General features: G+C 42.6%; 1 protein-coding gene across 1 annotated transcript in view; it reads right to left on the bottom strand.

The window, feature by feature from the left end:
- Nucleotides 1-327: 327 nt before the first annotated feature.
- The window catches only part of C1H3orf70 (chromosome 1 C3orf70 homolog), a 116,120-nt gene continuing 101,011 nt past the window's right edge, over nucleotides 328-15,436 (bottom strand). Inside the window, exon 2 of the mRNA XM_069558768.1 lies at nucleotides 328-5,085. Within this exon, the coding sequence (XP_069414869.1) occupies nucleotides 4,529-5,085 (557 nt within the window). The 3' untranslated portion in view covers nucleotides 328-4,528. The remainder of the gene's footprint in view (nucleotides 5,086-15,436) is intronic.

Raw genomic sequence — 15,436 nt, 5'->3', positions numbered from 1 at the left:
AACAGTTATTTAAAGGGTTCTGGGAGTTATCACGAGTGCTGAGCAGTGAGTGTATAGTGTACATAATAATAATAATCTGTAATAAGTTTCTGTAAAATTTAAACGGAATAATGACGTAAATGACTTATTTCCTAGCACAAAGTAATAAGCACTGATATAATTTCCTAGCACAAAGTAAGCACTGATATAAATGCTTTCACATTTTCCAAATGAGGTTTTTTTGTTTTTCATTTAGCTCACCTTGTGTTACTATTTAATCAGACAGAACTTCTCCAAAGGTGGGAGTGGGGTGGGGAGGAAGGATATTCTAAAACTCAAAATAGCATATTTGTGCTGGTAAAAAAGGAAAAAATCACGTTTATTTTACAAGATAGTATTCTCCTAAAGTATTATACAGAGAGGAAAGTTGAGCTGTTTGTAGGAAAACAAGGTAATTTTAGGAAATTAGAGAAGAATCAACATTGTGCTTAAAACTTGAAAACAGACAGGTTTTAAAAATCACACAGTAAGTGAATATTACAAGGTACGAACAGCCTTAGAAGTACATATGAACACCATGATATGGAAGCTCAGCGTTAAAACCGCTAGTGGTGATCTGCTTTTAGACTGGTCCAGCCTGTGAAGAGGGCACTTCCATCTGAGCAGAAAGAACTGAGCACGACCAGAGACGGGCCCCTTCCCAGCACAGCCAACTCTCGATTACCCGTGATAATGAAAGGGAGCAGTGACACAGATTTTCTAAAGATTAGTTCTTCCAAAGTTAGTTCTGAGTGCCCGTGTACTCATGCTTGAACGTGAGAAACACAGACATCCCTGGACTGGCGGCACTGCTTTCTCTCCTCCTCACGGGGAAGAGACAGCACACAAAAGCCGGAAACACTGCTGGCCTTCTTACTGCGCTGACACCTCCTCTGGAGTTGGAGGAAAAACCAAGGCGGCTTCGGTTTCCTCATGTAAAGATCCAAAACGTGTCAACAAAATTTTGCAAATAACATGGAATTATAAGTGTTGACAGTATATTTTTTTTAATTGTGCTTTTTTCCCCTGTTGCCTAAAAGTATTTATACCACCAAAGTATCCAGTATTTTGACAGCTTTCTAAATTACCTAGTTGCATCCTACTGCCTAAGTAGAGATATTTGCATAAAAGGAGGTTATGATCAAAGGAACTATGATGGTTCAAACAGGCCAGGAAGTAGAGATTAAGAAATAAAAACTACCACTCTCAAGATAAAATCAAATCCTAGATCAAATCCAAAAAGGTACTTCAGGAAAACAACTTCATGGTTTTGTTCTGGTCCTGCTGAGTTTATTTTGTACTGTATTACCTTGAACTACAGGTCGTCCCCTTCTAGGAATGCGGCAGTTTTTCTACAGAGGTTTTTCTCATATATGCATTTCAAATCTTGAATATACCTAGATTTTTTTATTGTAAAGCTTCCATTGTTAATGTACCAAATAGTTAAAACCACAAAAGCATTGTAATTGCTTTGTTATTTCTCAGAAAAGTCATGAACACATATGAAACTCGAAAATGCTAAAAGAAATCTTGGTTAGATCAGAAAGCTAAACTCCACACAGTACTTATTCCGTATCTTCTACCTAACAGCTTTTACACCAACTTTCAAAAAGTGGGAATGGTGTCAGTTTTTGACAAAAGCCTGAGAGAGCAGTTTTTCCATTCACACAGCCCGACTCTTTGCCCCAGGTGAGCAAAGGTCCAAGCGATAAAGGTTTCATATCTCTCAATGTACAAGTATTAATCAAAAGCCTATTTAACATAACTGTGTTCAATGTCTATAATACACACTGCAGTCTAAACATTTTCTAAAGTGCCTATAAATATGCTTATACAAATGAGTAATGTAGTATCAGGATTACAGAGAAATTCTTTCATATAATACAGAAGAGAATAGGCCTCGAATTTAAGTTGAAACTACATATTTTTATACCCTTATAATTTGTTTTGAAATGCAAGCATAAGGAAACAATTCTGGTTCAATCATATATGATTTTCAGATAATTATTAATATTAACAGTGATAGGACAAAAAAAATTCTTGTTTGTGCTTATTTAGAAAAGGCTATTTTGAGATCCAGGAGTATTTTATATTTAGAATCCAATGGGATGTCTCCAATTCTATAAAATTGATAGTAGTAAGTGAATCTTAGTGAGTTTTTAATTATAAAGAGTTTGTGCGAGTATTTAAAGTGATTATCAACTAGTGTTAAATCCAAAAATTCCATTAAAATCCTGGCTAATCTGAATGGCAGTTCAGGAGTTTTAAAAAACAGGAACCTAGGCAAAAGTCACAGATACAAATATGAACGGCCCAACCCTGACACAGCCAGCCTGAGAAGCGTGCCCCGGAGCCCATGGATTCCCATGGCCCTGGAGACCTGCTGGTTGACCCCAACTATCAACACGTTAACAGATGGAGGAGAGGACTGACAGGAACAGTGCGAACAGAGCCTCATATTCCTGGCCAGGGGTGAAACGAGCTCACCCACGGCTAGGTGCAGACAGGACCCTGATTGCAGGTGGCCAGTCAGTCCCGGCGGCGCTGAGAGCCCAGCGCAGGGCTCATCAGCTCTGTCCCTAAGCCTGTCTCCCCACACCTGCCTCTGTCGCCCTCTCCTGGGCCCCGCTGGCCCTGGAGCTCCAGACACCATCTTCTCAGGTTGATGTGCTGAGTCTTTCTGTCTCAGTGAGTGGGAACTTCGTGCTGGCTGCATTCTCCCTAGCACACAAAGTGTTAAGTAACACTGCTTTCAAAGGAACACACACTCTGCTTTCTAAACCCTTAAGGATGTTTAGGGCACCTGAACCTAACAAAATGTTCCAGCATTTTGCTGAATGTAGCACATACAACTAGGAAAGCAGGTTCTGCCTGGAGAGATCTGTGCAGGATGCCAAGTGGAGGCTTCAGGAAGGGACACCACAGGCCTCTTCTTGTTTCTTAAAACATGAACTAACGTGACACAGAAGAGTTGCGTCGTAACGCCGACGAGCACACGACGATGCCATGGGAGCGCACGCGTGGAGGCTCAGGGCCCAGGAGACGACTGTCTCCAGCTTGGGCAGTTCAGTCTCACACGGCCGCGTTTCAAATCCCCCGGACTCGTAACTATGCCTCACAGACAGTGCATCTGGAGGAATGGCAGATAACCAACTCACACGGGAACACCTGTTATAAATGGAGATTAGGAGCAAAATTCTGAAGAGAGCTAAACAAGGAAGAATCAGTCACTATTTTATGCGTGTAAGAAAAGAGAACATTTACAATAGCCCATGAATATTACTGTAGTAAAGGGAATGAATATTACACAAAATATTTTCTCCTGACTTAGCAGTGAACTATTTCAACAGTTTTTGCATTGGCATAAAAAATCCATGCATCATACTGAATTCTAATCCATTTCTCACCTAAGCCATTCTAATGCTTCATACAACCAAATGAAGCAGAGTTAATCAAACCTATTAGATTCATTCCTAATCCCTAAAGGACTGCTGTCTTTAGCATTTCCATGCTAACTAAAACTATTTATCGATTTTTTTCCTTAAGACATCAGATGTGGCTGCCTCCTAAATATAATACCTATATGACTTCCTAAAAGTCTCCCGCAGATTTGAACAATTTTAAAAAGCAGGGAAATGTTGGGGAAGCCACCCCTGAGGCTAGCTCAAATGCTACTCCTTCTCCAGCCAGCCCAAGCCAAGTGCATCTCTGCCTCCCCCGGGGTTCCCAGGGCACTCGAGGTCCCCTCACCTGCATAGATTACCTTCCCTCGTGGACTATGGTCCCTCCCTGCTAGGAGTCAGGCCTTATTCATTCTGTATCCACAGCACCCTGGAGAGGGGATAGGCATTCAAGCTAAGCTGGACTGAGCATGAAACAGATGATGTCATCTCTTCTGGAGCGAGGCCTAGCCCAGCCCCAGGTCATGAAGGGCTGGTTGTGCAGACACTGCCTTAACGGGGGGCTGAGCTGGCCTCCAGGAAGCCGTGGCCACACTGGCCCAGAGCCAGTGCAGGTAGTGGAGGGATGAGGAAACGACAGAATGGCACGCACCAGAGCACACCCTGAACTGGTCACGTGAACCAGTTTTCCTCCCGGGGCTAGCAGGGTCGCGGTGCTCATCAGCATGCCAGAAGGACTGCCCGGGGGTTGTTCTGCCAAGAACTGGCTCCTTAGAGAGCTGCGTCTCCTTCACTCTGCGTATCTCCTCAACCTGATCCATGACGCTCTGTGATCATCGCTTCATCGCTTTCAAAGTTCCCAGAGAAATTAAGGCTGGGTCACAATTCATGACACCAGATGCTACAAAGGAAGGAAGTGAAGATACAAAAGAAAACCATTTATAACAAAAGAATGTCTTAGCTATAAGACGAATTTAAAAGTGAAGCTCAATCAGCAGACCACTGAACTGCTACGGTTGTTACAGAGGGGCAGGAAACACTGAAAGGGTCCATCGGACAGAAGCACGGGAGCTCAGCGTGGAGCAGAGGCGCCGCTCCCCGCCGGGCCCTCACACGGTGGTTTCTATCGTCTCAATCACTTCCAGATCAGACTGCGAGGGGGAAAGGAGGGTGCACTCATCTGGCTCCCAGCTGCTCTCTGGGCTGTAATCTTCCTCTGAGCTCAGTTCCGCTCCTTCCTCTGTGTCCTCGTCACACGATTCCACATAGTGAGCCCCGATCGCGTTAATCCCAGAGTCCTCGGAACTTGAGGGAGAAGAGCAGTGATCTATCTTTGGTGTACTGCTCTCTTTTGAAATAAAGGCATCGTGTGCAGAGGCCTCCTCGGGGCTCATTTTGTGGGAATGTGGCGCCGGCTGCTTCTGCACATAACACATCTTCCCATTGATACATTTGACCTGATAGTTGTCAATAAAGAGGTCTGAGATCGTACAGTACCTTGGCGAGTCAGGGGGCAGAGGGGGCTGGAAAACAGATGCGAATTTCAGAAAGTGTTCAGTGAGGGAGACCGAAATCTGAATGGTGTTCGCAGGCTCCCGAGGCTTCGCAGGAATCTCAGTGCTGGGCAGCTGTTCCACAGGGGTCATCGGCTGATACACATACTTGCCTGTGGGGGACACAGAAAGGCAACTGAAATCCAAGAGCACTACAGCTGCTAGGCTAAGGTAGCCATGATGGTTTCTCTCGGAGGACTCAGAATGTTTTTACAAATATTTCAAAACCATCTCCAAAGAAACTAAAAATAGAATCAACAAGGTTATAATCAATCAAAAATTCAGCATGGTACATAAACATCATGGTGTTTTCATCCAAAAACTCAATACACTTTACAAATCTTAATTTTATATTTGAGTCTTTTTAATGCTTCTGGAGTAGGTGGGTGGATACTATCATCCTTATTTTACAGGCATCTTGAAATGATTTACCCATCATGCCAGAATAAAGAACATTTACAATATAATATGGTAAAAACACACTGTAAAATAGTATTGTGGTTGTTATTCAGTCATGTTCAACTCTGTGACCCCATGGACTGCAGCATGCCAGGCTTCCCTGTCCTTAATCACCTCCTGGAGTTTGCTCAAACTCATGTCCATTGAGTCAGTGATGCCATCCAACCATCTCATCCATTGTCATCCCCTTCTCCTGCCTTCAATCTTTCCCAGCATCAGGGTCTTTTTTAGTATGTCGGCTCTTTGCATCAGGTGGCCAAAGTACTGGAGTTTCAGCTTCAGCATCAGTCTTATTTTATGGTGTAAAATAGTATAATACACCATAAATTATAATTCCATTTTATCTTTAGTGATTAGATGCTAATATAGAAACTTAAACGGGCTTCCCCAGTGGCTCACCAGGAAAGAATCCACCTGCCAATGCAGGAGACTCCAGTTCGATCCCTGGATTGGGAAGACAGAAGCCCTGGAGAAGGAAATGGCAACCCACTCCATTATTCTTGCATGGGAAATCTCAAGGACAGAGGAGCCTGGTGGGCTTCAGTTCAAGGGGTCATAAAAAGTTAGAATTTAGCAAGTAAGCAACAATGGATATTTCAAATTTATTAACAGGATTATGGAAGACTTTCATTCTTCAGGTTTCTAAATGTAAATCAGAATACACACACACATACATACACATTTAATAGATAACAGCCTATAGGATTGTCCTGGTCACCCTCAGTGGCTGGGGTAAGGTGCAGAGTATGAAACGATCTCTTTTAAAACCCAAAGCTCATCAGTGACCTAAACAGGAGATATTCTCCCTAATGCCAGCTTCACAGGCACAACCTCAGCCAAGCAGAAGGAAAGGCACAGGCAGATGCAAAGAGTGACCTGCAGAAAATCAAGAAGCTTAGCCCCAAACCTTCCCTCTGCTCTGAACCCTCAAGTGTTTCTCACAGAATTTATGTGGAGGTGAAACCTAACCGGATCTGTTCCTACTGTCTCTTTCCTCATTTTCTTCACTCAACAGTCAACAAAGCCATCTCTGTATAAAGTGTTAAGAAAATAGAGGTAACAATTACCTGTAAGCCTAACCAAAACGATCACATGGATGACAGCTCTGTTTAACTTAATGAAACTATGAGCCATGCGGTGTAGGGCCACCCAGAACAGACGGGTCATGGTGGAGAGTTCTGACAAAACGTGACCCACTGGAAAAGGGCAAACCACTTCAGCATTCTTGCCTTGAGAACCCCATGAACAGTATGAAAAGACAAAATGATATGACACTGAAAGATGAACGCCCAGGTCAGCTGGTGTCCAGCATGCTACTGGAGAAGAGCGGAGAAACAGCTCCAGAAGGAATGAAGAGGCTGAGCCAAAGAAGAAACACCAACCGGTCCTGGATGTGTTCGGCGGTGAAAGTAAAGTCTGAGGCTGTGAAGAACAATAACTGTACTGAAATCTGGACTGTCAGGTCCATAAATCAAGTAAATTGGAAGTGGTCAAAGAGGAGATGGCAACAGCGAACACGGACACTCCAGGAATCAGTGAACTAAAGTGGACAGCAATGGGAGAATTTAATCCAGATGACCATTTTATCTACTTCCCTGAAGAAGGAAACGGTGACCCACTCCAATACGCTTGCCTGGAAAATCCCATGAACAGAGGAGCCTGGTGGGTTACAGCCCAGGGGGTCAAAAAAGAATCAGACACGACTTAGTGACTAAACAATTTTATCTACTACTGGGCAAGAATCACTTATAAGAAATGGAGCAGCCCTCACAGTTAAAAGAGAGTCTGAAATGCAGTACTTTGGTGCCATCTCAAAAATGACAGAATGATCTAAGTTTCCAAGGCAAACCATTCAATATTACAGTAATCCTAGTCTATGCCCTGAACATACTTAAGCTGAACACTTTTATGAGGACCTACAAGACTTTCTAGAACTATCACCAAAAAAGATGTCAAATTCATCATAGGGAACTGGAATGCAAAACTAGGAAGTTAAGAGATACCTGGAGTAAACGCAAGTTTGGCCTTGGAGTACAAAGTGAAGCAGGGCAAAGACTAACTGAGTTTTGCCAAGAGACTGCACTGGTCTTAGCAAACACCCTCTTCCAACAACACAAGAGACGGACTCTACACAGAGACATCACCAGATGGTCATACTGAAATCAGATTGATATTCTTTGCAGCTGAAGGTGGAGAAGCTGTATACAGTCAGTAAAAACAAAACCTGGAGCTGACTGTGGCTCAGATCATGAACTCCTTATTGCAAAATTCACACAACTTGAAGAAAGTAGGGAAAACCACTAGGCCATTCAGGTATAGCCAGTCCCTCCCATCAGCAAGCTTCCACAAGCTTCTTATCCTTATCCATCACAGGGCAGATGGATTTTTTAAATTACACACAGATTCAGTTCAGTTCAGTTGCTCAGTCATGTCCGACTCTTACACACAGATTACATCATGCAAAATGCCACGCTGGATGAAGCACAAGCTGGTATCAAGATTGCCAGGAGAAGTATCAATAACCTCAGATATGCAAATGACACCACCGTAATGGTAGAAAGCGAAGAGGAACTAAAGAGTCTCTTGATGAAAGTAAAAGAGGAGAGTGAAAAAGCTGGCTTAAACTCGACATTCAAAAAACTAAGATCACGGCATCTAGTCCCATCACATCGTGGTAAATACGGGGAAACAATGGAAACAGTGACAGATTTTTATTTTCTTGGGCTCCAAAATCACTGCAGATGGTGACTGTAGTCATAAAATTAAAAGACACTTGCTCCTTGGAAGAAAAGCTATGACCAATCTAGATAACATATTAAAAAGCAGAGACACTACTTTCCTGACAAAGGTCTGTCTAGTGAAAGCTATGGCTTTTCAAGAAGTCAGTAGAGATGTGAGAGTTGGATCATAAAGAAAGTTGAGTGCCAAAGAACTGATGCTTTTGAACTGTGGTATTGGAGAAGACTCTTGAGGGTCCCTTGGATTGCAAGAAGATCAGACCACTCAATCCTAAAGGACATTAGTCCTGAATATTCACTGGAAGGACTGATGCTGAAGCTGAAGCTCCAATACTTTGGCCACCTGATGCAAAGAACTGACTTATTAGAAAAGACCCAGATGGTGGGAAAGAGTGAAGGCAGGGGAGAAGGGGACGACAGAGGATGAGATGGTTGGATGGCATCACCGACTCGATGGACATGAGTTTGAGCAAGCTCTGGGAGTTGGTGATGGACAGGGAAGCCTGGCATGCTGCATTCCATGAGGTAGCAAAGAGTCAGACAGGACTGAATGAATGAACTAACTGATTAAGGTATGACCTAAATCTAATCCCTTATGATTATACAGTGGAAGTGACAAATAGATTCAAGGGATCAGATCTGATACAGTGCCTGAAGAACTATGGACGGAAGTTTGTAACACTGTACAGGAGGTGGTGATCAAAACCATCCTGAAGAAAAAGAAATGTAAAAAGGCAAAATGGTTGTCTAAGCAGGCCTTATAAATAACTGAGAAAAGAAGAGAAGCTAAAGGCAAAAAGAGAAAAGGAAAGATATACCCATCAGAATGCAGAGTTCCAAAGAATAGCAAGGAAGAGATAAGAAAGCCTTCCTAAGTGAACAATGCAAAGAAATAGAGGAAAACAACAGAATGGAAAAGACTAGAGAGCTCAAGAAACTCAGAGGTACCAAGGGGACATTTCATGCAAAGATGGGCACAATAAAGGACAGAAATGGTATAGACCTAACAGAAGCAGAAGAGATTAAGAGGTGGCAAGAACACACAGAAAAACTGTACAAAAAAGATCTAATGACCCAGATAATCACAATGGCATGGTCAATCACCTAGAGCCAGAGCACGAAGTTAAGTGGGCCTTAGGAAGCATTACAACAAACAAAGCAGTGGAGGTGATGGAATTCCAGTTGAGCTATCTCAGATTCTGAAAGATGATGCTGTGAAAGTGCTGCACTCAATATGCCAGCAAACTGGGAAATTCAGCAGTGGCCACAGGACTGGAAAAGGTCAGTTTTCATTCCAGTCTCAAAACAGGGCAATGGCAAAGAATGCTCAAACTACTGCACAATTGCACTCATTTCACATGCTAGCAAGATAATGCTCAAAATATTTCAAGCTAGGCTTCAACAGTACATGAACCAAGTACTTCCAGATATACAAGCTAGATTTAGAAGAGGCAGAAGAACCAGAGATCAAATTGCCAACATCCATTGGATCGTAGGAAAAGAAAGAGAATTCTAGAAAAACATCTACTTCTGCTTCAGTGACTACACTAAAGTCTTGGTCTGTGTGGATCACAACAAACTGTGGACAATTCTTAAAGAGATGGGAATCCTAGACCACTGCACCTGTCTCCTGAGAAACCTGTATGTAGGTCAAGAACAACAGTTAGAACTGGACATGGAACAACGGACTGGTTCAAAACTGGTAAAAGAGTTTGTCAAGGCTGTATATTGTCACCCTGCTTATATAACTTACATGCGAAGTACATCATGTGAAATGCCAGGCTGGATGAAGCTCAAGCTGGAATCAAAAGACTGCCAGGAGAAATATCAACAGTCTCAGATATGCACATGACACCACCCTAATGGCAGAAAGAAGAGAGGAACTAAAGAGCCTCTTGATGAGGCTGAAATAGGAGAGTGAAAATCTGACTTAAAACTCAACATTCAAAAGACTAAGATCATGGCATCTTGTCCCATCACTTCATGGCAAATAGATGGGAAAAAATGGAAACACTAGCAGATTTTGTTTTCCTGGGCTCCAAAATCACTGTGGACAGCGACTGTAGCCATGAAGGTAAAGATGCTTGCTCCTTGGAAGAAAAACTATGACAAACCTAGACAGTGTATTAAAAAGCTGAGAGATCACTTTGCCAACAGGCGTCTGTATAATCAAAGTTATGGTTTTTCCAGTAGTTATGTATGGATGTAAGACTGGACCAGAAGGAAGGCTTACCACCAAAGAATCGATGCTTTCTAACTATGGTGTTGGAGAAGACTCGAGAGTCCCTTGGGCAGCAAGGAGATCATACCAGTGAATCCTAAAGAAATCAACCCTGAATATTCACTGGAAGGACTGATGCTGAAGCTGAAGCTCCAATACTTTGGCCACCTGATGTGAAGAGCCAACTCACTGGAAATGACCCTGATGCTGGGAAAGACTGAGGGCAGGAGAAGAAGAGGGCAACAGAGGATGAGATGGTAGGATGGCATCACTGACTCAATGGACATGAGTTTGAGCAGACTCCAGGAGATAGTGAAGAACACGGAAGCCTGGCATGCTGCAGTCCATTGGGTCGCAAAGAGTCAGACAATGACTGAGCGACTGAACAACAACAAAATATGATTTAAAAATATAAATCTGGAAGAAAAAAGTACTCAAAGTCCTAGAGAGTAAAGCCAGAAATGTGGGCACCACCCTGGGTTTATTCCTAGTGTAACTGGTTTATCAATCAGTCCATGGGATATCGACCATGCATACTTATCACTGCTTTTTAACCTCAGTGCTGTCGCCGTTTTGGACCAGATAACCCTTTGCTGAGGGGCTGCCCCTTGCACTGCAGGATGTTTGGCAGCATCCTTGGCCTCTACCCACTAGATGCCAACAGAACCTCCTCCCAGGGCTGACATCAAAAGTGTCTCCAGTTGTTACATGCTCCTAGAGGCAAAATAACCCTTGTTGAAAACTGCTGGTTTATGACCTTCTCATGAGCATCTCTTTGTAGGCAAATCACTCACTGTGCTCTGCTCCCATTTGTTTTAGTTCTCCGTCAAATTGAAAGTTCTAGAATAGGGATCGCATTTGTAAGGAAAACTACCTTAGATTTTTGAAGAGAAACTTTAGATCAGACGTGTAAACAGCAAACTGTGCCAGAGACAGTACGACATCACTCATGTATTAAGATCAATCAAGCCTGCCTGTATTTTTTACCTCTGTTTCTTGGCTCCTGTACACAGAAGTAGGCTTAGATGCCACAACTTCTTTGTAATTACATTATTCTAAAAATACACTGGGCTTCATTCTGGAGTAAGGGAACTTCTCTGGCTATCCAGCGGTTAGGACTCCTGCTCTCACTGCCAAGGGTCTGAGTTTAGTCCCTGGTCAGGGAACTAGATCCTGCATGCTGTGTACTGCAGCCAAAAAACAAAAACAAAAAAAATTAATTTGGGGCTAAATTAAACCTTTGGGGTCCCAGGTCTGCTTCCAAGCCTGGATATGTTTCACACAAATCCTACGGTTACCAAAAATACAAGCAAGAAGAACATCATGCTTGCTTGGGAAACTGTTTTAAATATATCAGGAATCTTCAATACTGTTATCTGTAAAGGAGGGCATTACTCCTTGTCAGGCAAAGTTCAAGTCAGGCAAGATCTAACAGTTTGTTACAGCAGGACCTCTGCCTCTAAGCAGAGAGAGCAAAAAGGCAGACCTTCAGGCCTCACCTCTGATCCACCAGCCCCAGGATTAGAGAAAGATGAGGCTGGGCAGGAGACAGAGAGGGGACTGAGAGAATTTAAGGGCCTACTGTCCACAGAGTAGTGAACTCAATACCTGAAACGGCGGTTTGCTCTTTTCACTCCTTGGCTGGTAGACTGGTGGTTACTGAGTTCAGGAGGCTGCAGATGGCAGATGCTCAAGAAATGCTTGTTGCAGATGCTGATTAAACACATTCTGGCCCAAGTAACCTCTGGGTTAGTCACCCACTTGTTACGGCATAAGACGATCTTAAGACCCAGAGGGACCGGGGCTCTGCCTCATCCAAAGGTGGAGGGCATCCTGCAGCCTGACCCTGGGCCGTCTGCCCAGCCTCTCCTACACTCACTCACCCTCCTTGCTGCCCCCGCCCCTTACCCTCCTTTGTGTTTCTTCATAATTTTTTTCTCGGTTCTTCTACCTGTTACTCTCTCTAATCCTCTCCCCTCCAAAATACCATTTTTCTTTCTTGAAGTGTAGTAAAAGTAAGAGAAACGCAGCTTGGAGAGAAAAGTGAATGCTGCATTCCAGATAACACTTTCTTCTACAAGTTACACCTACTAAATGTGTTTATTCAGAGCTGGAATGACAGCCTGTTATCTGGTGATGTTGGGGTACAGATGCCAAAACACGGGCAGAGAAGGGGTTTCTGGCCACTTAGGAAATTCAGTAACCACTGTATTCTCTGAACAACTGTCTTAATGAAAGGTTTACTGTGTTATTTAAAGAAAAAAAATGGGTACAAACTTTTAAAACTTAAATCCCTAAAAGGAAAGATACTCAAAGACAGTCAGGGCTTGGAGAAGAGAAAAGTAGAGAGAGAGAGAGAAAGAATCTAGATACCACAGCGACCCAACATTCCACCTCTGGGAACACACCCAAAAGAACTGAAAGCAGAGTCTGGAAGAGACATCTGCACCACACTCCTGGCAGTGTTATTTGCAATAACCAAAAAAGGTGGAAGCCATCTGAGGGTCCATCTATGGATGGCTGGATAAACAAGATATATGGTATATACATACAATGCGATGCTATTCAGCCTCAGAGAGTAAGGAAAACCATACCATAATGTGGATGAACCCTGTGGACACCATGTTACGTGAAACAGGCCAGTGACAAAAATACAAGCCCTTTATGATTCCAGTTGTATGAGTCACCTAGAATAGCCAAACTCACAGAGAAAGGAGGTGGAGTGGTCTTTTCCAGCGGCTTAGGGGGGAGTTGTTGTTTAAGAGGGATAGTTTTGGTTCCAGTTTTGCAGCATGAAAAGAATTCTGGAGATGGCTGTTGGTAACGGTTGCACAACACTATGAATCTACTTAATACTGCTGTACTGTATACTAAAAAATGGTTATGATGGCAAATATTATGTGCATTTTAGTATAATTTAAAATAATAATCAGTATGATTTACTCTCTTAGCAGACTGAGGATAAAAGTCTGTATGATGCAGAATATATGAAGAATTCTTACAACTCAGAACCAGGGAAATAACCCAACTTTTGAAAAGGCAGTTAGCTAGACCAGGGCAACAGGAGTGATCTCTGGGGTGACGGGAATGCTTGTACCTTATTACACCACTGTCAGCGTCTCAGTGATGACGCTACACCGCTGTGTTACAACTACCGTTGCCACTGGGGTAAAGGATACATGGGCTCTCTCTTTGTATTTTTCTTACAAATGCATGTGAATCTACAATTTTTTCAAGATAAAAAAAGTATAATTGAAAACAATGGGGGAAACACCATCACTGAGGTGACGCTGCGCCCTTTTCATCATGCAGAACTGTAGCAGGAGGGACACGCTATGGTCAGGACTCAGTACAGATGGTGTCAACCTGGAACACTTGTTTAAATGTGGTGTTTGTCTAGGTTTCCCCACTGTAAAGTTAGTTCTTTTCTCTTTGTAATGTTAAGTATCTTGTGAAGAGGTATTTCAAATATCCTGCTCCTTACCATACCTCCATCTATTACTTTCAGCAGACATACATACATAGGTGGATGTGGTCTGCAACAGTCACTACTGTGCTGGCTGCCAAACAGTCATTTTCTATTTCCATCATTTCCTCTATATTTACTAATGAGAATTCTACCCTAGCAGGAGCTGCTCCTTCTCCCTCATTTATTGATTCAAATGTATTCAATTGAAATGTACTCAATTATTTGCTCACAGAAGCACGGACTCACAGATACTTATTTTTTCTAGGGATTGTAATCCGTTACTACTATTACTTATTTTGTTGTTCAAACTATCCCAGACTTAGTTCTTGCAAGCTCCTTTCAGTTAGCCCCTGTGTCATTTCAACATGCCCATATTTTCATGAAAACTTCCTCATTTTGTGACAGCGTAAGAAGTTACTTGCTTCCCCTGGCCCAGTCATAGAATCAGCCATTTCTCCAAAGAGCCCCAACTCCTTTCTTAAGAACTTACAGTCTAAAGCTTATTCTCAAAATACTCCTGTGAAGCAGAATCTTAGTTTGCTAAAGACTCAGTCACTCACAAAATTCATCCACAGGAGAGTGAGGACTAAACCTCATTACACTACTTAACACTCATTTTTAAAAATAATATAAGAAGGGACTTCCTTGGTGGTCCAGTGGCTAAGACCGTGCTCTCAATGCAGGGGCCCAGGTTCCATCCCTGGTCAGACAGCTAGATCCCACACGCCGCTACTAAGGATCCCACACGCTCAACTGTTAGTACAAGATCTCATGTGTCTCAACAAAGATCAGAAGATCCCATGTGCTGCAACTAAGACCCAGTACAGTCAAATAAACAGTGTGTTTAAAAAATAATAATAAATCAAATAATATAAGAATTAAAAATAAACTTTATAACCCAATTTATTTATCTGGGATCTTTTTCAAGGGAGCTGAAATCACAGTCTCAATAATGAAACTAATCAGAATAGGTTTCTGTGATCACTAAGTGAAAAATAAATTCTGTATATATTTCTTTTCAGGAAACCTGGTTCAACACTTTCAGCTCTTTCTCAACCAAAGGCCAGTCAAAACCACTAAGTAAGTAACTTACACTACTCTTTTAAAGTCTTGGTTCATAATTTTCCTGCTTATTCTTCCCAATGGTGTTTAGCAAGAATACGTAGTACATACTGTTTCCACAATGACTCAATGAGACCCTAAAAAAGATTTATGTTTTCATCCTGGTGGAGGGAGGACGAGTGGGAGGGGAGACTTAATTACTTTCTCAAACTCATGTAATAAGTCAGAGGTCAGTTCCAGGACCCAAGCTTTATGACATCCTGTGTTCTTTCTTCATGAGAATACTCATTTTAAAAAATTAATTTATTTATTTTAATTGAAGGATAATCAGTTTACAATATTGTGGTGGTTTTTGCATACATCGACATGAATCAGCCATGGGTATACATGTGTCCCACCATCCTGAAACCATCCCCCCCGCCCAACTCCCTCCTCACCCCATCCCTCTGGGTTGTTCCAGGGCACGAGCTTTGGGCACCCTGTTTCATGCATCGAATTTGCACTGGTCATCTATT

This window comes from Ovis canadensis, chromosome 1 (assembly GCF_042477335.2).
Source record: "Ovis canadensis isolate MfBH-ARS-UI-01 breed Bighorn chromosome 1, ARS-UI_OviCan_v2, whole genome shotgun sequence".
NCBI classification, from domain to species: Eukaryota; Metazoa; Chordata; class Mammalia; order Artiodactyla; family Bovidae; genus Ovis; species Ovis canadensis.
This window is presented reverse-complemented; position numbering and strand designations above follow the sequence as displayed.